This window comes from Pseudopodoces humilis, chromosome 4 (genome assembly GCF_049639895.1).
Source record: "Pseudopodoces humilis isolate 2021_Gansu_Grassland_sample_001 chromosome 4, ASM4963989v1, whole genome shotgun sequence".
In the NCBI taxonomy this organism is placed as follows: Eukaryota; Metazoa; Chordata; class Aves; order Passeriformes; family Paridae; genus Pseudopodoces; species Pseudopodoces humilis.
Genome location: NC_142203.1, coordinates 20,653,403 through 20,678,265, shown reverse-complemented (window position 1 = coordinate 20,678,265; position 24,863 = coordinate 20,653,403). Strand labels below are relative to the sequence as shown.

General features: G+C 38.0%; 1 protein-coding gene across 3 annotated transcripts in view; it reads right to left on the bottom strand.

The window, feature by feature from the left end:
• DMXL1 (Dmx like 1) overlaps positions 1-22,222 on the bottom strand; it is a 78,163-nt gene extending 55,941 nt beyond the window's left edge. For 2 of the 3 annotated variants that reach the window (XM_088054600.1, XM_014257084.2), the window contains exons 1-7: positions 22,079-22,222; positions 12,130-12,255; positions 8,541-8,618; positions 6,393-6,471; positions 5,769-5,901; positions 3,497-3,563; positions 69-244 (exon numbers count right to left, since the gene is read on the bottom strand). In XM_088054600.1, coding sequence (XP_087910726.1) covers positions 69-244; positions 3,497-3,563; positions 5,769-5,901; positions 6,393-6,471; positions 8,541-8,618; positions 12,130-12,255; positions 22,079-22,165 — 746 coding nt within the window. In that variant the 5' untranslated portion in view covers positions 22,166-22,222. Of the gene's footprint in view, positions 1-68; positions 245-3,496; positions 3,564-5,768; positions 5,902-6,392; positions 6,472-8,540; positions 8,619-12,129; positions 12,256-22,078 lie in introns of those variants that run through there. The other variant, XM_014257085.2, reaches the window with a different exon arrangement.
• Between the last annotated feature and the right edge of the window lie 2,641 nt (positions 22,223-24,863).

Below are 24,863 nucleotides of genomic sequence, written 5' to 3'. Positions count from 1 at the left end.
AGAGGCAGACTGTATAGTTTGGGGGTTTTTTTGGGGCAATTTATGAACTACTTATTAGAACTACTGACCGTGGCATGAATTTACTGGTCTTTCTCCATGAAAATGCATTTACTGATCGAGGATGAGCCAAATAAACAAATGAAAAATCAAGTTCTTTTGCTTGGTTTTCTGGACTGGCACCAGGTGGTGTTATGGCTGACCGCCAGCTCTCTGTGTTGTACCATACTTTCACAAGGCAGTCATCCTGTGGAAAGACAAAAAAGGACAGTAAATGATTACCTTGCATAAGAATATGATGCACTTCAAGTGCTTTTGGTTACATCTCTTGAGGTTTCATTTCTCTTAAAAGTAAAATGCTTTTCTGAGCAGAGAGGAACAGTTCTGTAAATACAACTTCAAAACCTGATCTTAAAGAAAACACAGCAGCAGAGCTTTCATTAAATTCCTGCCAATACTAACTTGGATTTCATATTAGTCCTTCCGATCAGCTGCGAATTTTTAATCCCAAAAACACATCTTGCACTGGCCTAAGATGGTATTCAAATGTTAATATAACTAATTCTACCTTGTCAGAAAACCACCCAAACCCCCTGCACAAATTTAACTGGTAGGAAAACAAAGGTCATAGACAACATCTCAAAAACCAAGCTCAGTACTGCTCAGCCTGCTTTTTTCAGATACATACATAAATTGATTATGCCTTCAAGGACTAGATAAATTACTCTGGACCCAGTTGTTGATATGTGAATGACACTAAAATATTTAAATAACCTGAGTAGGCAAAAGATAACCCTACCCCATGGGGGAGGACGGGTTGGTCTTGCTGATCAGCCTTGTCCCTCACAAAAAGTTAAGTAAAGGAGAAGAATATAGAAACAAAGATGTACTTTAAAGATTCTCCAGGCAGGTAACTAATTTAGGCATCTATGGTAAAAAATATGTCGTTAATTTTCCTACTTATTAATTTTCTTACTTGTTCAGTAATTTGCTCTACAGGAATTTATAACTTAAGATAACAGGACATAAGCCATTAGAGTCAAAAAACTCTGCAATAATATTAACCTTATATAAGCTATTTGCAGATTAATTTATTTTTTCACCATTCCATCGAACTGTAACATTAGAAACTATTAAATAATTTACATCTGACTTACAAAATAAACATTAACTCCTAGCCATCAAAAAAAGGTGGAGTACATATATTATATATATATATAGATGACAATAACAAAACACTTGCTTTTTACATAAAACATATATTCAAAGAATTTACTTATCTGAAACATGGCTAGAATGGCTCTCCTTTCTGTGACGGTTAAAGGCATCACAGAACATACAGCAAGCAATACAACATTTAAATAAGCACAAAAAGAATGGAGCATGAAAACTTATTGTTTTATTTTTATACAGATAATAATCTGTCAAGAAAGCCTAGTATTTCACTTCATATGTAGGAGTATAGTTTCCCTAGCAAAGGAAATCTAGGCAATTTTACAGATTTGTTACATCTTCATCTCTTCTTTAAAGATAGCAAATATCTTAAAAGTTTTTCTTCCAATCAAGCATGATGACCTGAAATATGGCAAGCTTTAAAGGAAAAACAAAAACATATAACTAATAAAGATGTGCATTACTCATCTGTTCCTGATGCACATAACTGAATCACAAAAATATGCATGACAACTACCTTTCAAAAGCAAGATTTATTTGCAGACTGAATCATCTTCAACTCTTTGTTTTTCAAGTGTGTGTCAAGGCATATTATGACTCCAACAGCCAAGTTCCAAATTATTACTAAATCAAACGCTTTTCTAACTGCATTTTACGTGTACACACTAATTTTTCACTCACATGTCCAAGACAGACTAGAGCAAATTGCAAAACTGCCTTTTACTCTTCAGTCTGAAACACATTCTATCAGGTTATTACTGCTCAGGATTCTGTGACACTTAAACCAGGTGTGCAGTAATATCAGCAATTGATATTAACCTTACATACTTCCATTTTGTTTTGTATCTAGTAACTCCGCAGCCTCTCGTAGATTCTTTAGCTGGTTGCAGAAACTTGATGCAGAAAACAACTACTTCTCTCACTCAAATTCCTTAGCAAGTAATATAAAGTCTTGTAAGGGTTTGTCACATTTGTTCACTGGATCCTCTACATGGTCTTGATGATTTTTTTTTTCTGATTTGACTTGTAGGGATATGATTCTCCTACAAAACCTGAACAAGTTTTGGAGTATAAGTAAAATATAACAATTAGTTTGTTTCAGGAGAACAACAGACTGACATTTTGCTTTAATTTTTTGCTTATTTTGCCAAGGAGTTCTGCTTTTGCTGATAAACTGCTCAATGTTGAGCAGACAGAACTAATTAGTGAGACTGGCCACAAACACTGTCATGAGCCATGTGTCAATACACCTATGGAGAGGAATGTGAATTCTTTTCTAAGACCACAAAAAGGCATACAGATATGTTTACACAAAAACATATGAAAGAACTATTTTTTTTTAATTTGTTGGTATTTTGATTGTATTTCCTCACTAATATCTAGCACTGATCTCATCCACAGATTTCCCCCATTCCCCAAAACTCTCCCTGATGTCTTACAATTTGGTACAATTCTGAAAAAACTCCTTTAACTCATGACAGAGTATTTTGGGAGGAATGGAGTATTTCAATGTATAGATCTAATCAAATAGTGAAGTAGTTGTGATCCTATGAGATGCTGGAACAGAAACAGAGAGTTGTTGATTTGTGAGAGTTGAAGATTTGTGGCCCTTAAGAGGCAAAGAGAAAACTTCTGTTTCCAGAGAGGCTCACAGAGACAGATGAAGAGAACTTTTGCCTTTGAATAACTCATCCTTAAAATGACACTCCTGGACTTATGACCTCACACACCTCAGAGTGATGTGAAATGGGAGGAGTGAACTCTGATGACAGAGTTTTCCGGGTGGCTGGCATCAGAAAAATAGAAAACCATGAGAAAATGGCTTTCTTGTGAAAAACTCCATAGATTGACAAAAGAGGACTTCTTTTTTTTCTCTACAAAGACTGATAAAAAGACTATAACAAAGTTGAGACTGTTTTAACCACTAGGGGTTTTTTTGTCTCTATGTTGTCATGTGAACAAGGAGAATGGTTGGGTAGTGGGGAAAAAGGGTTTCTGGAGATTTTATTCTGGTTTCTTATTCTTGTAGTTTTGTTAATAAACTTTATTTATTCCTTTTAAGTTTTAAGCCTGTTTTACTCTTATTCTAATCCATATCTCACAGCAAGAAATAAGTAAGTTTTCTAGTGATTTTTTAGCTAATGCTTTAAAACCACAACACTACCTTTCTACCAAATTCATGTTTAACAAAATATAAAGACACAGACAGACATAATAAAAATTATGAAAAAAAAATTAAGTATTTTTTTTAAAATGCGTTTTTGTTGATTTGGTTTAATAGCTTATCTGAATTAGTACAAAGCTATAAGGAAAAAGAAATGCTTACCTTTCCAGCAGTAGCAAAAAATTCCCCATCTGGTGAGAATTTCATTAAACAAACTTGAGAAGCAGTTCTATGGAATAAAGGTAATTAAAAAGAGAAAACAAATTTTAACAACTTTCATAGAATTCTAAATTTTCTTTTCCTTGAATGCATAAAAGTTTTTTAATTCTTATATACAAGTGTGTATTGTGTTGTGTGAAACAGTTACATTTCAACATAGTCCAAAATACTAAGATGTAAACTCATGTACAACACATGTAGTGAAACAGAAAACCTAAATCTTGTAGCTTAATATCCAGTATGCAAAAATATCGTATCAGAAAAGCAGCTGCTAATAGATTAAACAGCTCTACTTCCACCCCCGATGATATGGATCTCAAACTGGTCCCTGTTGTACCATATTATCTTTCCTCTTCTCTGATAGACAGCTCAACTTCTCATATTTCATACAATTACAACTCAAGAAAATGAAACTGTGAAAGAAACAATCTAGTTAAAAAGTATCTGAAAGCAGCTTTTACATAAATGGTCACCCTGTTATAAAATGCTACACCAAAATATGCTAAACCTAATTGTGTGGTTAACTTTTGAGCACTTTTAATTTGATGTACTAATAAATGAGCTTCTTTTACAGGGTTTGAAGCACTCAGTTATTGATTAAGTAACAAAGCTTATTAATAGCAACAAGAACATACAAAAATTTAATTGCACAGAGTGTACATTTTCATCTTGAAATTAATACACGTGTAACAAATTGTTGAGGCCTAACTTCCAAAAGGGATTAAGTTAAATTAAGATCATCAACAGCAGGATGCACTTACATGCAGTAACAAGAGAAAGGCAATTACAAGAGCCCTGTATCAAAGAAGTCTACCCAGATTTAAGCAAAATTCTCCTGCGGGGCAAATATGAAAACATTTGGGAATGTTTCCTTCAGGCATTAAAAAAGGGTATTCGCACATGCAAAATAACTTTCTTGCATACTTCTCTACAAGAAAAACCTATTCTAAATCTAATTGCAGTACAAATGCCAGAAGACATACAGGCATAAAAGGTAAAAAGCAAGTTCTGTTGACCCTTTCCAGGACCTACTCATTCAAAGAAGGCAACATTCAGCTTTGCCTCCAACAAAGAGAGCTTAAAAGGGGAAAAACAGGTGGAGAGCTGAGAAGACTTCTGTAAGTCTTTATACATGATACAAATGCAAAACCTGTTACAGAAGGGACAGAGGAAAAGTACTATCTGTATGATCTTGCCTACTGTTACCAGACCCTCAGACTCTAAAGCCATACTCAATGGCATTCTGTCTAAAGGCTGACTTCTCTTATTAGGCTGAGAGATGAGCATCCAAAGACACCTCAAAATATAGAGTAAGTCTTCAGCTTCTTGTATTTAGAAAGTTTTTCAGTTGTCATTTGGATGATACTGGGTTTTTAAACACATTGATAAGAGTTCAAGTACAGAGAAAAAGGAACAACTGAAGGATAATAAAACATGTTTTTCTGGTATATCTAGAAAACTACCTATAGAACTATCTACTAGAATTCTAAATGCTTCACAAGGAGTAACTTCAGGGAGGTCTGTCCAGTCAGCCACTTTGGGAAACCTCTATGGGAGATGGCCATATGGTACATTGCTCACACATAAACAATGCACCCCACTGTACTAGAAAAGCCTGCCTATGGCAGAAGGATTTAAATTGTCTTATAAACTTAAGTACAAAAATAAAACTCTTCTGAATGTACAACACATAAATTCAAATATCAAAATCAATACAAATACAAGAAGAGAATTCAGAGACGCAGAAAAGAGAATGTACCAACCTTGACTGTTCCAAATGCCCAGATTAAACCCAGAAAAAGTAAGAGTGAAAGGGGCAGGGGGATGTGTGAGAAGGAGCAATGGAGTACACTGAACATAGAAACACGCTTATTTTAATCAGTTCTGCCAGCACAATAGTTTTCAATTACACAGCTTTCACCTTATTCCTTCTACAGGGAAGAGTACCTATTGGAGAGGTTCAATATTAGCCTTTCCTCAGTATTTTACTAGTGTTCTCTGCAACTGAAGAACTACCCCAAAACCAACTGCAACTGATCTTGTATGAGGAAAGAATGTCACATAGTCAAGAGAAATGTGATTGAAGTTTATCTCACATCAATAATCTTTATCAAATAACAGTATGCAATAGCATTTCACTCAACTAAGTATCTAAACTCAAAGCCATGAATCAGTAAAGGAAAGGGAATTACTTGTCTTTAAATTGGTTTCTTACTTGCATTGCCAGATACATCTCCACTCCCCAAGTCCAGCAGCTGTTCTTTCAGTACTGTCATTTTCAGCAGCATTTTCCAAAGAAACATTGGACCAAAGTTGAAGAAAATTGGAACCAGTCAGAAGGCGAGTACCTGGAACAAGTATTGATGATATTGATAAATCTAACTGCAATCAAGTAGCAAACTACAGACTTTCGTAAAGAGACAGAAAAAAAGTTCAGCAAAGCTGAAACTGCAGAAAAAAAATCTGCCAGATAAACATTTTCTAGATTTTTTGGGGAGATCTGAGCATCTACAGTTCAAACCATGAAAATTAATCAAATTTTAGTTATTCCTAAAAGAAATGCCTAGGTCTACTTCAGACTTTCCTCTTCTCAACAAATATTTACAATTCAAGCCATATTTCTTTATCTACTCATATAAGAATTGAGTCAAACCATACAGATGCACTTAGTATGTTAATTCTCCTGTAATAAGTAACAAAAGGTGTATTTCACTCAACTTTGTCCTACCTACCATGGTAAGACAGAATAAAAACCTTTTTATTGTCTGCAAGCAAAGAAAAAATTTAAATTATAAAATTAGGTGCAAATAGAAAAGTGTTTCTTTTAATCTGTTCGTACCTGTGGGATCCCATGTTAGATTATGTGCTGTGGCATCCAGTGAGATTTGAGCATTCTTCTGCCACTGGTAATGTAACATCTGAAATTTTAAGTTTTTACAAGCATTAGCATGAAAACACTTCATTCTCCTCTGTCCTCTTTTTACAATATAAACAGCACAACTTCACTGCATTCTCCAAATTTTAGGAAGATGTTTAACATAAGTTACTGCTTGTTTAATAAAAAAATATTCATTCTGAGGTTTAAACAAAATAGCTTTTCACTAATACGACCATACTTACAGAAGTTTTTAATTCCTTATTTTAAAAGTTTAGATTGAAAAAAAAAAAATAAATAAGTATATCAAATTTCTACTGGATTTTGAGAATTTTTAAATTCTTTTAGGAGGAAGGAAGACTTTATTTTTTGGAACAAAATAAAAATATCAAAAATCATGCAAGTTAAATGCACCTGGTGTTTGATATCTGTACCACTGCTGAATTAGGAATTTAGAAAGGTCAATATAACACGTCATACTTCCACCTCCACTCTTTTTTTTTTCTCAATATACAACAGGACAATCAAATATCTTTAGCTTTTGTATCACTACTTCCTTCTCTAGAATAAGTTGAGGATTGAGCTCACAAAATATTTATATTGTCTGTTTCTGTAATAGACCACAAGGTTTGATGCTTTGATTTATAGAAGAAACTGAAAACATTTCTGGAAAGAATATCAGGAGCCAACAGGTTTCTTCTTTAAGTCTCAGATTCTTTTTAAAAATAGTCACCCCCCACCACAGAAATATCACACAAAATAGAAGTGAAGTTAAAATATGACAACTCAGTCTTTCATAAGTTTGGCAAAAGACAGTAAGAAGCAGCTGCAGATAAGGATCTAAACAGAGCATTTGCAAAGCTGGGTTTTTTTGGTTTTTTTTTAGACCCTGAACATTGCAGTAGATGCAAGACAGAATATTACAATAACTGTGAACAATATGCTGGAAACCACTGCATAAAAGTCAACTGAAAGAACGAAGCAACAGAGTATTTCTTCAACTATAAACACTTGAAAGCAAATCATGGGTGATGAGTGCTTACTCTGCTGCTTACAGCTACTAGTCCAACTCCGAAGTTCCAAACTAAGTGTACTGTTTACCAGTATAAAAAAACATTCAGGACAGATTGAAAAATGAGGTGGATGGACCAAAAACAAGAGCAGTATATCCTAAGTGTTCATAGGAGCCTGAGAACTCACATCTTACTGTAATTTTATTCCTCTGCTTTCCAGTGATGTAAATTATTACACAGGTGTTTATTTCCAGCTATTTAATTAGGATATAACATACCACAAGTTTACATGTACACCAAGAATCTGGTTGGTTAGAACAAAGAGGAGAATCCACTAGATGGTCATATAAACAATCTGTTAATACAAATGGAGACCAAACCCCTAAAAAGGGAGACAGAAGTTCCTTGAGCAATTGCTGTCAAAGTTCTCATATCAACAAACTGACTTTAATTAGACTCTAATGCTTCTATTTATAGCCATATGCCTCTTCATGTAAGAAGAACGGTTAAGTAACTTGCCCTAAATCATATTATTATTCAGAAATTAATATTCTGGATGTTAATCACTAAACCACTGTCACCAAAAGTAGACCCCTAGAGAATAAATATTGTTCACCATTATAACACTGAAGTATAATCATTCCGTCAGATATTCTAAATAAGCCACAGATTTCTGAAATATTACAATTTGGCCAAGGGCATGTCATTTCATAAGCAAAAGTCAAAGCAAGAACTGTAAAAGACATCAAAACATAAAGGCTACACAGGAGGTTTCAAAAAGGAATTCCTATTTTAATGGCTACACTCATGGCAGAATGGCACTGTGTACATCTTTTTGCATTCTGGAATATTTTGGTTTTGAACTGCAGGGTTACATAAGCAAGTAATATAAAGCATTATAGTAAAGCCTATCTGCCTCAAAACTATTTCAAATTACTGTCTTTACCCCACCATTTTCACTTTCCAAGGACCACCTTTATCTCTTAACTTTATTCTAGTATTAAAAGACATCAAAAAAACTCCGGCTTTAAAGCAAACCAGTAAAATCAGTCAGGCTTTGAAACTGCTTAAATAAATTAAGGAATGGTGAAATACTTACATTATGATGACTGCTGTTCTGCTTCAAGGTGCTAACTGGCTCAAAGATATAAATCACCTTTCCGTAAGAAGCTGCAATCTAAAGTAATATATATTTATATTTATATAAACACACACAAAAGAAACAACCTGAACAAAAAAAAGCAAGATGAAAATTTGATTTGATTTTACCCTTTTAACCCTGCTTGCAGATAAATTTGACGTTCATGTCCATATTTCCTTTTGAAAACAGAAATGATATTTACCAAAAATCACTGAGCTAGTGTTGTCAATAAAAATGCAGTTCTCCATTTACTCATTAATCACAATGAACTACTGAGAGTATAGCTGGACAAGTATTTTTTTTTTTTTAATAAAAAAATCAGACTATTAGCAATATTATTTCAATATTAAGTTACATAAATACTCAAAACAGTCTGCAGAGTTCACATTCTCAGACATGGAACCAGTATACAGAGTACTTCCCTAGCATTAGAACAGGCTACCTTTCAGAAAGTTATTTCAAAAGATTCCAAGCTATGCAAGGAAAACACCCAGAAAACTGCAAATAAAACTACTACTAAAAGCAAACATTAAACAGCTCAAAAAGAGTTACAACACTGTCAGTTTTAAGACAGTGCTTGAAAGTCTTATTTCACCACAGATTATCACCCATCTCAACCTTGCATTAAGACAAAATTAATAGTATTTGATCTCAAGTTATCTATATAAAAGCAAGTCTAGAAGATTTGCTAGGAAGAGCCAAAACAAGCCAAATGCATGTTAAAGACCTCAGGCAGAGAGCCTGAGAGAGCTGTCATATGGCGATGTTGCCAAAAAGTATTCTGCATATTATATATATATATATACATATATAGATAGATATATAGATATAGAGATATATATATATATATATATATATGACCTTTTTTTTTACAAAAATGAAGGAGTCTGCATAGGTCAAATGAGCAATGAACATCCTGCATTCTGAAGTGATGGTTTTTAAAAGGAGAACATCTACATATATGATATGCTGTAATAATCAATTTTCTATTTCTGCAAAATTCTGACTTAGAATGTATTCAGTTTTCCTTTAACAATAATAAAGGAAGTTTGATTCACTTTATAAGATCTATTTTGATTCCAGTATCAGCCACAAAAGCTTGAAAACCAAACTAAACTGTCATACCTAAAATCTATACAATCGTAGATTCATACAGATCCTAAAATCCACAGATCCACAGCTTTAAGAGAAACCCTGTACATTAGAAGTACAGATAGTTAAATAAATTTCTATCCTACTAACATCAGCCTGACCCAAAAATGCCAAGAATAATTTTGTCACATTTGCAAGGAAGAAGTTTCTTCAGGCATTTTGCATCTCAGACTAATATCTGCCCTCTCTAATTCATCTTTAGCTACCTCACGTATTGTTGTATTCTCTAATAATTTCATTCTGCATCCAACAGCAAAAATCTATATAAACTCATACTGATTAGTTTTTCCTTTTCTTCTGTTTCTCCAGATGTGGAGACCTAAAACCCTATTTTATTGTTTAGTGGGTTTTAAAGATAAAAAAAGTTAGCATTCCAAAATGCTCAGCTTGTAGTGTCCAGAGTAGCTGCTGCCCCCTGAAACCTTCCACAAGCTTCCACAGCCACTCAGCCTGCATTTTCACTGAGCTGCACTCCACCAAAAAGAATAATGGTGGGATCAAGAGTGCCTCCAGCAAGTTCCCTGACAACACCAGGCTGTGTGGGGCAGGCAACAGGCTGTAGGGAAGGGATGCCATTCAGAGGGACCCTGGCAGGCTAGAGAGGTATGACCATGTGAACATCACCTACTTCAACAACTCCAAGGGCAAGGTCCTGCACCTGAGTCAGACAGAATCGATACTATCAATACAGACTAGGCAATTAACAGATTGAGAGCAATCCTGTGGACATGGATTTGGGGGTATGGGTGGACAAAAATACTGTACATGAGTTGGCAGCACATGCTTGTAGCCCAGAAAGCCAACTGTGTCCTGGCACCAAAAGGACCTTGGCCAGTAAGGTGAGGGGGGTGATTTCCGTACCCTAGCAAGACATCACCTGGAGAACCACACCCAGTGTTCCCAGCACCAGGCAGATATGGACATATCAGGTCCAAAAAAGGGACACAAAAATGGTCAGCTGCAGTATTTCTCATATGAAGACACAGTGAGAGCATTGGAATTGTACGTTTTCACAAACCAAAGTGGAATCTGTGTCAGTACTGATGAAGAATGTCTAAGAAAAAATTCCATCCTTTTAGGAATGACCTGAAAAGGCATTGATCAGTCTGGTCAATAAGCAAATTCCTAGCTATCCACTGCTAAGTACTTTAGCACTTTAGAAACATATCCAGCTTCCTTACAGCAAGCAATACCAACTTGAAGACTCTAAGTGACCTCACAGGTCTACTTAAGAAATTAAAAAATTCTGAAATTTAGTAAGCCTTCAGTGTAATATATTTGTCTGTGTTCATTTACAATTCAAGGACAATTTGTCATTTAAATGCATACAGAATTGGTATCATGCATTCCAGATGACCTTGCAAATTTAGAGAAATAATGCTCAGTGAACTCAAAAAAACACTTCTAGTTACCAGCAGCCAGCAGAGAAACCTAGGTAGACTATGGCTGTGAGGCCATAGAGACACAGAGGAAAACATTTTGTCATTTTCATTTGTGTTCCTTCACTACCACTGCAAGAGTTTATCACTCAAAAGCTAAAAAGCAGGAACAGGGTGTGGCTGGGGTTTCATCAGCACAGTGCTCACAGTAAACACAAACTGGTTTCCATCATAGGTCTTATCTCAAGATGGACACCAGAATATAAGCCAAGCTCTCATCAGCTCATAAGGCTTGTAGTAATGAGCAGAAAGCTGACAAACCCCTCTTACATGAGCAAATAGTTATGCAGACAGAGTTCCTATTGAACTGGTCAACAGTTTAATCCCAATGGGGCGTTACATGACTCTGACATCCCAGTGAACAGTTACCTGGTTATTTCTTTTTCATTCTGACAAGAAAATTAAAAAAAAAACCTCTGGTAAAAAGACTTAAAACCCAATGTTGTCTAAAATACACCATTTCTGTTGCAGGCCTACCTACAAAAAATAAAAGCTAAGAATTCAAGAAAGCAAACCCTATCCAAGAGAAGCTTTATGAATTGCTTGAAAAGATGTCATTTTCCTGGATGATATGAAAGTGATTTTTGTGGAAGCACTCATCTCCTGCCAGCCACTATCATGTCAAAGTATGTCAATGACATGCCCAGTAGTGCAAAGCCATAGTGAATAAATTACTTTTGCTTCCAACTTAGTCATCTTTTAGTCAAATTCTTGCTCTGAATGTAGCCCCGAATCCAGAGCCTTCTGTGCAGTCCTACCTATCTTCTACAACCATCTATCATATCTATAGTTACTATTTCACATTTAGTGGGCTGCTTACAAGTAAAGACAGAAAGCAAGCAGCCATTTTACCACTCATTGTAGTATATTTGCCCTAACTTGCAAGTATCCACATTCCTAAGAAGGTGCTTAATGTGACATTGCTGGAACATTATTGGAAACACTGCTCTACATACCTTGCCCTGTTGCATTGAACAGTCCACACATCCCACTTGAATGTTTCCGTGTTTGGCTCCAGGGATTATCTGTAATCTTTCAAAGTCAGTCCCCAGTATCACAATATCACATCCTGATGCATATGCCTAAAGCATATAAAAAAAAAAAATAAATTAAAAACACCCCAAAGAAAACAAAAAAAAACATTCCAAAATAATGTAAAGCTCCATCAACTTACAACGTATCAGTGAAGTATGAAACAGTACAGTCCATGCATCCTATCCATGTAAAACACTATGTAGTGAGAACGGGTATTTGCAGAGAACATACAGATGTCTGCAATTTAAAACTGAGCAACGGAAGTGGGAAATTGCTCTTTCTCCATGCTTACAAGTGCATCATAAGACTTGTATAACAAGTAAACAGTGGTTTGTGATAGAAGAACCAAAAAAATATGGAGATACAAAAACATCTGAAAGAAAAGTAAAAGCATAAAAACCAAAGTTCCTGCAAAGTAGGAAAAAGTATTATGATTCTTAGACTGGAGACAGAGACTTTAGAAGTTTTTCTTTTAATTTTTTTAATTTCTGAAAAGTGGGAATAAAATTGAGGAGACAAAATTTTTCTAAAACTTTCAGTAAGGACTTTGTACAGGCAAAAATCAAATGGGTAACAACATGAAGCTTAGTTATACAGAAGCAAAATTGTCCTTTCAGACTTGTCAAGTCTCCTGTTCTTTGTATTAATTCTATTCTCTCAAGTTTATGTTTTCACTAAGTATTTTGATATATCTAACACATTGACAGAGTCAGCCATTACAATGATCAAGTCAAAATTTCTTCCAATCTTCTTGGAAGTTCTATTAGATACTGAGTACAGATGAAAACAGGAAAAGATTAAACACTGGAGAAACTTGTGGAAACAGCAGTGAGGAGCATCATCCAATTAGCATAAGAAAGCAGCATTCAAGGATGAAAGTCTTAGAATAAAGAATGAACACTCAATTAAAAAGTTAGTCAGAAAGATAGCAAAATTAAGAGCACAAACAAGTGTTCTGCTAGCATGAGAAGGATTAAAAGGATCAAAACCATACCATTTTAATTGACTAAAAGTTTCAAGAGCAGATTAGTGTCACAGAAACAGGTGATGGAACATTTCCATACACTGACAAAAATGATCATACCTTATATTTGATCATGCATTACCATTTCTAATATATTAAATAAAAACTGTGGACTTGAAAACAAAAGCAGAATAACTGAAGCCTAGATATATAAATTTGAAATCAGATGATCATGTTTTCAGGTGTTTTACATGAAAGAGTATTTTTACCAAGACTGGCCTAGACTATCATGCCATTACACACCTTAAAATGAACAAATAAAATGAGAAATATCAAGATTTTGCTCCAAAGACATTTTTCCCAACAAAGAATTGTGATGCTTCATAAGAGTCTCACCCAGAAGACTGTACTCGCCACTCTCAGACAATATTCAGTTATCACATGGCAACCAGCAGAACCAGGCATCATCTCATAACTGAAAATGCTGTTTATAATTCTCCAGACTAAATATAACTATATGTTTATTTATGATCACCTATTACTAGTAGGCTTTTGTGCCCATTCCTGTCCAGTTCCCCCTTCAGCTTCAAGACATTGAAGTAGTGTAATTCCTCTTGTCAAAAGTGCAGCATTTATTACTAATTGGCATACTGAGCTGGAGGTTCCAAAGCAATCTAAGTGAAAAGTCACTCCAAAAGAGGACACTGAGTAGTAATTTTTGTTCAAATGTTTAAGTAATTATTTTGATGTGATGGCATGAATCACAGACCTGTTTGCCATAGAAGGCGTTTTTATTCAGTTAAAGACTATCTCACCTGGTGACTAACTGGTTAAGTCCACAGCTCACCAGAAAAAGTTTATTCAGAAATATTGTATGTACAATTTTTCCCAAAGCCATTTTTTAGAATTTAGAGTTCTGTACAGAACCAGCTTTAAGGAAAATGAAAACAAACAAAAAGAAGTGTTTCCATGTAAAGACGTAACACACAAGCCTTAACATAACATAACTTTATTAAAAACTTATTTAAGATTGAAGTGTCAAAGGCTGTATGAAGCCCACCTGCTGCATGCGTATGCCCCCCTAAGCCACATCAGCACTTCAAAGACTTACTATGCTTCTCCCATCTGGTTCTCTCCATTTCTAGCTCCACAGACAAGCCTGAAATCACCTCATGCCACCACAATCATAGGATAGAACAAAGAATGGCTTGGATTGGAAGGGACCATAAAGATTGTCTGGTTCCAACTCCTTTGAAACAGGCAGGAACATCTTTAACTAGACCAGGTTGCTCAGAATCCCATCCAGCCTGGCCTTGAACACTTCCAGAGGTGATGCACCCACAGCTTCTCTGGACAACTATTCCAGTGCCTCATTAGTAAGTAAAGAATTTCTTTCCAACATCTAATCTAAACCTACTCTCAATCTGAAGCCATTTCCCCTCATCTTGTCACTTCATGTTATTGCAAACAGCCTCTCTCAATCTTTCTTTTCTTTGTTCCTGAAGGCTCCCTTCAGGAACAGGAAGACCATGATAAGGTAATCCTTAAGCCCTCTCTTTTTCAGACTGAACTTCTCTCAGTCCTTCCTCATGGAAAGGTGCTCCATCCTTCTAATTATTCATGGCCCTCCTCCAGATTTGCTTGTGCCTTTCCTGTGCTGGGGACCCCAGAGCTGGATGCAGTGTTCCAGGTGGGTCTCACCAGAGCAGAGCAGAGGGGCACAATCCCCTCCCTCCCCTGCTGCCCACACTGCTTTGGATGCAGCCCAGGACAGTTTGGCTCTCTGGGCTGTGAGTGTTCATGGCTGGTCATGTCCAGACTCTCATCCACCACCACCACCAAGCCCTTCTTGGGGTGCTCTCAAAACATTCATTCCCAGCCTGGACTGATACTGGGGGTTGTCCAAACCCACTTGCAGCACCTTGTGCTTGGCCTTGTTCAACCTCATATAAAGCTCCATACTTACATCATAGTGAGTAGGGGCCAACATATGCAGTATCACATACCATTAGTAGAAATCATGCATCAGTTCATAAACTAACTATTTTAATGAGATCAATAACCCCATCAGATTTAAGTCCTCAGCACACTTGGCCTTTTGCACTGAAAGAACTCTGTTAGTAACTATCAAACATTATACACTGGGGACTTGAGGAATCTGCATAATTCATCAATGCATCAGGAAAAAAGATTTAAAACAGTTATTATAGGATATCCTGAGCTGGAAGGGAACTACAAAGATCATCACACTCCAACTCCCAGCCCTACACAGGAAGCTCTAAGAACCACACCACATGGCCAAGTGCAGTGTCAAAACACTCCTTGAACTCTGTCAGACTGGTGCTGTGACCACTTCCCTGGGGAGCCTGTTGCAGTGCCCACCACCTCTGAGAGAGTAACCTTTTCCATAATATCCAGCCTATAACTGCCTTGACACAACTTCAGGCCGTTCCCTAGAGTCCTCTCCCTGGTCCCCAGAGAGAAGGGATCAGTCCTGTGCCTTCATTTTCCTTCATAAGGAAGCTGCAGGTTGTCATGAGGTGTCCTCTTAGCCAGGCTGTCACTGCTGATATGGCTTTCCTTCCAGACTCTTCACTGTCTCCTTTGGATGCTCTCTCACATCTTTACATCCTTCTTATACTGTGCTGCTCAAAACTCAGAGCCCAGGCTAGCTCCTGCTAACCCAGACCATAATGGAGCAGAGCAGCTTAAAGAAGTATTAAAGCATCCTAGACTTGCTGTTTCCAGAAGGTGCCCCCTTTATGAATATGAAACAAGAACTATACCTCCTCCTCTCTTCTTATGTTTAAACATGGCTATTATTTTATGTTTAATAATAATAACAACAATTTAATATGCCATGTGTTTAAAATAAAAGTTTGTCAGACTGGGGGTGAACTTTCTGATAAAAACATGGGTAGTATCTTCTCACCCTAGCAGTTCTAACAATCAATTGTATGTGCACTTGTATGAAGGTGAGGATATGATGAGTGCCCTTTCAAAATCTTGTTTTTAGAAGAAAAATATAATCATTCTACCCTTATGTTGTGGTATTTCTCCACACTATTTGAACAGACTGACATTTGGGGGAAAAAAGGGAATCACTTCAGGTTCTATCTGGAAAGTCTGTTCAGACAGATTAGGTCATACTTGGTCACACCAGCTTCCTAATGTCCAATAAGCTGCAGAACCACTGCCTAGCTCCTAGGCTTATGGAGCTGATCTGTTCCCAAAGAGATAGAAAGGGGGAAAAAAGGCCTTTTCAAAGAGCTTCCAAATATAACTGCAGCCAAGCAGAAGGATGATGACTTGGAGGTTATTTTTGATGTTTAGTTAACCTTTGTCTGCAGGAGAACCACAATTTCAAAGACAAAAGGCAAGGGATGCAGAGGGTAGGGAAGTTTTATGGAAAAAGTGTCTGAAGAAGAAGGTGACTAAGTTTTCTGGCAAATAAAACTGCAACTGGCTCCCTTTTCTGCTGTTGCCTACTGTTCTCATTATTCCTCACGCTGACCAGACACCTTAGGAGGGAAGCTTGCATACTCCCCTCCTCCAAAGGTGTCCTTCCTTTGGTTCTTTGTTGTCCCCACTGCAACCCATCCATTAGACCATATCTGTGCAGAGATGTCAGATCCTCTTACACATTCATTGGGGCCCATACTCCAGCTGCAAATGAGGTTCCTAAAGCAGCAGTATCTTACCAAGACTTTTTCTCTAAACAAAGTGCATAAAATTAACTGCTGGACTAATTTTACACTTAGATTTTATTCTCTAGAGAGGTATTTTTGTGTAGCATAACAGACAACTATACTCAGGAGTGAAAAACATCTTCTATATCATAAGAGTGTCTCAGATACTACAAGAATGAATTCTGCCTACTAGTCACTTTATCTTTTATTGACAGACTTGTCCATAACAGTTCATCTTCATTTTATGAGGAGCAATAAGAGTGTGTTTTTGTAAGCAATACTAACTCAGAAAAAAGGTAATTCCAGTCTTTTCTTAAGCAAAGTGCAAGTGATTACAGGATAAGAACTTCCTGTATACGCGTGTGTATATATATATATATACACACACACAAACATGTATCTTTTCATATATATATATATTCACTTACCTATATTACTTGGCCCTTGGTGGGGTGGAGAGGAAAGGGAGGGAGGGGCATGGCACAAAATGCTGTCATACAGTTGAATGGCAAAAAAATCCTAAATATATACTAATTTTTAAAAAGAATAACATTAAAACCCTAAGACAAATTTTTGAAGCAAGCAGAGCCTCACATCTCACGTTGGCAGGCCACAAAAGCCTTTCACCTTAAGAATGCCCTAGAACATTTACAAGAAAGTTGTCTAAGACAAGCAGATAACGTGATATTATCATGTACTTGGAATGTTTAATAAACAGTGCTTTGTTCTTCTGTTACAGAAATAAACAAGATAGAACTAGTTCAAGCTGCAGGACCATGGATCTCACTTGCTGCTGACATAGCAAACAAGTCTGAAACCAGGGAATGAAAGATGTTCCAGGCCTGTAAAAATAAATGTGATTTTGCACTGCAAAAGTGGGCTTTCACAAAAATTCTGCCCTTTTAGTCCAATCCAATGATGTCTCTTAGTTCTAAATCAATACTTGTTTGAAGAAGACTAACAGATATTTTGACTACAACAGCGCTTTAAAAGCATGGGAAATAGTACAAAGAATTACATTAACTATTCTGATTTCTTTCTAAAGTGGAAGTCTGACATAGACAACTCACAATCTGAAACTGGTATTGGGAAATAACTCTCAACAGAAGGAAAGCAAACAATTTGGGGCCTCAACCTCTCATGCAGTACAGCACCTCTAACACATTTAATCCCCTTATAATCAACCTTCTTGGCCTATCTCTTCTCTGTTCTGACATAAAAAGTTCTTGCTATAGTTTCTGCTACAGCTACGTAATGGCCAACACACTACCTTAAAATAACAAATTGTACAAACTTTATTTAACCTACATGGCTTACGTGAAGGGCAGCTATTATCCATAGCTAAGTGCAGCAGAACATGTGTGCACACATGCATATTTATAAAGATACATATTTATAAACACATTCAAGCACATATGGGATGAACATACACTAGAAAGACAATGCAGAACTCAGTAGAAGTCAAGATAAAAACTAAAGACAAATCTATGGAGCAGATGATGCCACCATAATTGCTATCTTTTTCTGCCCTGTGCACAGAATGGTCAAAATCAAAGCAGTCACCATAGCCACATGGTATCTTGCTGAATTATTTTATTCTATTTTAGTATGGTCTATCTCCATCCCCACTTCTGCACCAGAACTTATGCTAGTCTAAGTATTCCACCTAAATGTCTTATTTAAAATAATTAAATTCTTCTATTAGAATGCAAATTAAATTTTAAGCAATATTATTTCATCATATTTGGGGAAAAAAACCCCAACTTTCTAATTTAACAAAAATACTTTGCTATTATACCCAATTGTATTATAGTATATTATAGTATGTATAAATACAAATTGATTGGCCATGCACTTCATGAATCATGTTTCACTGAAACTGCACTTTTCATTGATGTGCAAAGAAATTTTATTTTTTTAAGATTAATTCAGCTAAGAAACAATTAATTTCTTAAAAAAAATAAATGGAACTTTTTAAAAGGTTCGTTACTAAATCCCTTCCCTTTACTAAATACCAAGCAAGAAGTGGTGTAAACAGTGTAATTTCTTGACTGACTCTTATGATAACTCAATTGTCAGGACTACAGATATCCAGGGAGTTCCAAGTGTAAATATTAAGTATTTTCTAGACAGAAAAGTAACAATATCATTGAGTCATAGAAGTTACTTTTTATTTATCAAAAAACTTTGCAGAACAGGAAGCATTATTCTACTGCAACTCAGTACCTTTAGAAAACTCAGTGTGGCCTTGATCAAGCTATGAAACCCCACCTAAGTCCCAATTTTCCAAGCGCCTTTCAACTTTAGATATTTAGTTCCCAGTTCTGTCAATTGTACATAGCAAGTCTCAAGTCCAGAATTAGTTTAACCACACACAGAGGAAATCTGTCAAGGAAATATTTTGGTTCCATTGAAATAATCCATGTAATTAATCTTTCCTTCACATATTTTTACCCCTACAAACAATCACTCTTTTGTAACTTTCATTATCAGTCTTGGGACTCGCACTTGCAAACTTGCTATTGCCCACAGAGATTCCCTCCCCATCCCCCCCTCCCAATCTTCTGCTACTTTGGTGGGGGAAAATAATAATGATTAAAAAAAATTTAAAGAATCAGAACTAAATAAACAAAAAAACTGTATGAGTGGTGGTTACACACTTAATAACTTAAAAACAAATTCAGTAATAACTAGTTCATAAGAATCCTATGTGATAAACTCCATGAGTCTTTTAAACTCCTACTCAAATATTTCATATCTTATGTGAACAAAAGAAAGCAAAGTGGAAGCACTGTGACAAGTACACAGAAAATAAAATAATTCAGTATCAGGAGAAGCACATAAAGAATAAACAGGTAACTTCTGACATCTGAGGGCCAGATTCTCATTGATTTAGTGTGCTATACATTACTATCACCTGCCTTCAGCAGAGAAACAACAGGCATGCTTCTTATGGTATCTTGATGTTTATGAGCCTTTTTCTACACATAAATAAAAGATGGGCTAAAAACTTTATCACTGCTCTCTCCAAGGAAGCTCATGCTCCACTTTACACTTCACATCCTAAAAGAAAAAAAAAAAGTCAGAACAACAAACCTGCCTCCCATTAGAATAAATATCTGAAATACCTCCTTAAAACATAACTGCACATGTTCAAAAAGGTGTATATAATTTGGTGGATACAGGATTTTTTATACTAATTTTGCTTAATTTTTTTCAGCTTTTAAGAGAAGATCTTGGTATTTTTAGCTTAAAACGGTAATATTTTAGAATACTTCCCTTCAAATATTCAGAGCTGTCTATGAGAAAATAACCTGAAGCATACCGCATCTGAAATAAATAAAAAATTACAGACCAAATTCTGCTGTTGGACAAGGACAACTTGTCTCTCCTTTATAGTCCATAACCCTGAAATATCAACTGCTATGTTCTCAGCCACTAAAAATGAAAGCACAGAAGTTTGACATGTTTGGGTTTTTCTCCATTTCTAAAATACAGTTCAATAGTATTTATACTTAATAATGCTTATATCATAATTTCAGACAGGGAAAAACTGTGGTACTTTTCTTTTGCTTGGATTTTCTAAAGGTTGAGTCCATCATCATTTTCCAAAAAAGCAGAAATTAGCTTCAGCACCTTTCACTTCTTAATCCTTCTGAGCAATCTCATTAACTTAACACAGCCTTACAGAATCAGTAACAACAAAAACAGCCCTGAAGCAGTCGAGGATATTTCTGTTAGCCATTTTAATCTAAGGAAAATAAATCCATTAATAACGTTCCAGGGAAATGGACAACGAAAGGAAGATGAATGCAGCTATAGGAAATTTTGTTACTACTTTTATGTCAAGAAGGAACAGGTTAGGAAACAATGTTACACTATACTTACAGTGTAGAAAACAGCTCCTCCGAAGGAGAGACCACAGTAATGAATAACAAAAATTACACTTCCCAATTATTTCATTCTCCTCAAGAAGAGATTCCTACTCATCCACTGGGGACCTCCAAAACTTTATGTAAGTTTGGCTGTGACAATGATTCTAGTAATACGAATGACTCGAATTATTTCCCTCAAAAAAGAATGTCATCAAAATGGCAAACTTATGATAACATATTTTGAACGCTTACTAGCATTTCTCTGTAAAGTAAACCTCCTCGTCTCTTACTAAACAGTTTCTCACTACAGGTGGGTCTGTGACGTTTTTGGATATGTAAAATTAGAGAGTTTGGTACAATTTGGTGCCTGAAGTCGCAGTCCCTGTAGTTTAAGATATCCATTAACTTGGTTATAGGAAGCAAAGGCATGGCCGGGCAACGGTGCAGACAGACTGCACAGAGCCAGGCTAACCTTGGGGGAGCACCTCTGCTCCACTGCACCAGAGCGAAGCTGCAAGTAGCCAGACGAATTTAACTGCGTACACCAGATGGGACAGCAAACAAGTTTTCATCCCTACAATTCCATCTATCATTCCCTTATCAAACTGGAGAGCACACCAGGCTGAAGCTGGGGGCAGCCATAAAAGGTAAGGTTAAAAATATCCCAGCGTGGTGCCCTGAGAAACTTCGCTGCGTCTGATTTCATTCCCCTTCAGCCCCACGCGGAAGGAGGATGGGAAGAAGAGCACAACAGAAGTCTGTTTACAAAACACAAGCAAAAGGAAGGGAAACGCACGCTAATAAAGACTTTGGCCTTTACAACGCACTCAAGTGTTTTCTATCTACTCTAAGAGCAAACATCGACAGGGAGTTCAAACAGGCTTTGAAAACCTCAAGAACACTAGGGCTGGGTATTCCAAGGTCTTCTTCAGCTATGCCCAGGAGAGGATTTCAGCCACCTTCCTGACTGCAAGGCAGCGCTGAAACTCCCTTCCAGAGCAAGCCGCGCGTCCCTGCTGCCGTTTATGTAATCTTTTATCACCGCCACCACAGCCCCGCGTCCCCGGACCGCCGCTGCCTGCACGTCCCCGCCGGCTCCGCGCCCGCCCGGGCCGCCCCCGGCATCGGGGCCGCCGCCCGGGACATGTTTTCGGCCCCCCCGCCCCCGCCGGGCCGGGGCCCCGCGGTCCCCTCGGGCGGTGCCGCCGCCGCCGGACGGCGCTGCCGGGGCGTGCCCCGCGCCCGGGGGCGCCCCGGGCCCCCCCGGGCCGCCGCGCCTGACGCAGCCGCTTTCGGCGCCGGGCCCTGCGGAGGCGCCGCGGCGGCGGCGGGGGACGCTCACCGTGAAGGGCTGGTCGTGCAGGCTGCCCACGGAGAAGCAGCTGTCCCCGGGGTTCACGGCGCCCGTCAGCACCTGGTGCAGGTTCATGGTGGAGGGTGCGGCCGCTCGGCCACCGCCGCTTGTCCCCCCGCGCCCGGCGGCGGCGGAGGCGGCGCTTCCCGGGGGCGGAGCGGGCGCCGCGCATGCCCGGCCTGGCCGCCGTCCCTGGGGCGGGCTGAGGGCTCCATCCGCGCCGCGGGGAACCCGACTTTCCTGTTAAAATAACCTGACTTTCCTGCCAAGACAGCACTGGAAAACGCTGCCGCCGCTCCGGAACTAGGCGGCGGTGACGGAACGGACTCGAAACCTGCCGAGCCGCTGCGCCTCCCGCCTGCCGGGGCCGAGAGCCGTGACCTCAAGCGCATCCCTTCCCAGCCCCTTTCACAAGGGCAGGGGCTCGGCCGCAGCCCGGCCACCGGGCAATGACAAGAGGAAGCACGTGGTAACAGAAGAGTTGGGTCCCCGAGGCTTAGGAAGCAAAAGGTTTTTGCTTACACCTCAGATTGCCCGTAGGCAGTAGGACTTTTCACAGTCCTGATAAAATGAGGTCAAATGGGAACCGCCTAGGATAGGCACTGCAGCTCACGAGCGGGGTTGGTGCGGGCCGGTGTGGCCCGACGAGAGCAGGCAAGGTCGAGCCAGGCCCGAGCTCAGCAGGCAGTGTGCCCTCCGGCCCTGCGCGCCCGTCCGAGCAGGGCACCTCACCATGTCACTGCCTCTTCACCACCAAAGGTACGGAAAAGTCGAGGTGTCTCCCAGCTGCGAGGCAGCGTGGCCATTCTCTCTGCTACACTGAAATAACTTTATAATATTTCTTTCCACTGTAACTAGTTTTTAGTCTTCCATCAATTTCTCATAGGAACTTCATCATTACAAGTGTTTTCTCCTATAAATTACAGGTCCCACATCAATTTTCATTCTTATATTATCCCCGTATCAAATATTAGATCCTCTTTCTGCCCACCAGCTCTTCCAAGAAATAATGCAACAGTAACTTGACGGTATTAGGCATAACTGTGTACCACATCCCAGGATACTTAAAAAGTGATACTGTGTATCTGTAGATGGCGATGCCAGCGTTTCAAGTTTTTGCATACGCAAGGGCAATCTCATACACTTTTAGGCATTATGTCTTACACACCATTTTAGTAAATGTAAGCCTTGCATCCTTTAAAAAGAAGACTGACAACCATGTCACCATAAAACAGTTTTCTTATGATAATTCATGCATATTAAAGAAATATTTCTCTTATTTTTAAAGTCTGATATGAGAAAAAAATCATCAGGTCTGGCACTCTATTATAGTTGTTAGATGTTACTCCAAAGAAAGGTATAAACTGTAACCCTAATCACTTTTGTTTGGCAAAAGATCAAAAAGCTTATCAAAGTATCCTGTCAATGAATAGTGACATCAAATGTCAATGAATAGTGATCCTCTTGCAAGGATTGCTGATCACTGATAAATTATCTTAATTCTCCTGCCAGCTGCAAAATCTCAAAAATCAACCTTACTGAATTTTTAAGGTAACAAAAATTCTGTTCATTGGGTTCTTGGTAAGAAAGTGAATTATCACTGAAAACAGTAAGAGATCTGCATTTTTCAGCACAACCAGCTACTTCTGGGCTCACACTGTGAACTGCTCTGACTTTGCTTACAGCCAGCTGGGACTTCTTCCTACAAGGACTGATCTGGAATACACTGGACAGAAGAGGTCAGAGGTGCTGCAGATCTATATTGGTTCTTCAAGTCCACAGATGTAAAGCTCATAGGATTTGCAATATAACAAAAGAAAGAGCAAGCTAACAGTACACAGCAATCCCAGACCCTTGTCTGAGGAAGGTGGAGAAATCAGGAAGGTGGGAAAACTCAGGACACCAACAAAAATAGTGAAAGGAAAAGTTTTACTCTGCAGTTGATAACTGCTTTTTAATCTATATCTATTTACAGCACTGTGTGACATTTATAACTGCAACACTCTAACATGCTGATATGCTAAGAAAATACAAAAGTTCTCATTTCCTTTCTAAGTGAATTTGACCTTTGTCACTACTCAGATTAATATGTTTGGCTTACTTCATAAAAGAAAGGAATGTTAACTTGTGTTCTCACTGCTGTGGATAGAGAGCCTATGCAGTGGCCTGTCAGGTATATAAATCCATATCAGGGCTCCCATCCCCACAGGAATGGGCACTACGTCCTCCTCCCACATTTGCTGTCAGCAACATGCAATAGCGTAGGACCTCTCACACTTCACCTCTCTGCTGATCCCCGACACTGCTGCTGTGCTTCTTCCACTTCTCAGCCTGGGGAATGACAAGGACAGCCACCAGCCATGTATCCTGCAGTTTCATTGATTCCCCTTCTCACTTCTGCAACATCTGTGAATTCAGCTGCAGACAAATTGTGTACTGTATATTTTATTATAATGTCAAAGTGAAGGCATTGTAGGACACTGGCATTTAAAAAGAAAAGCTTTAAACGCTTTAATACAATTTAAAGGGTATTTATATGTTGCCTTGTTGATAAAAGCATGTAAGTTGGTTTAGCTCAGTTTTAAAACTTGACAGTTTCTCAAAGGTAAGGAAAAAAAGCTCAAAAAGCTAACAGCTACAACAGTTTTTTCATGTAGTTTTTGTTCATTTTGCATATTTCCTCAACTACTCAGTAAACACTTTTTCTTCTTTTAAGATCTTTGTTTCGCCTTTCACTCAAAAGAATTAAAAAACCAGAACAGGCATTGAGTCC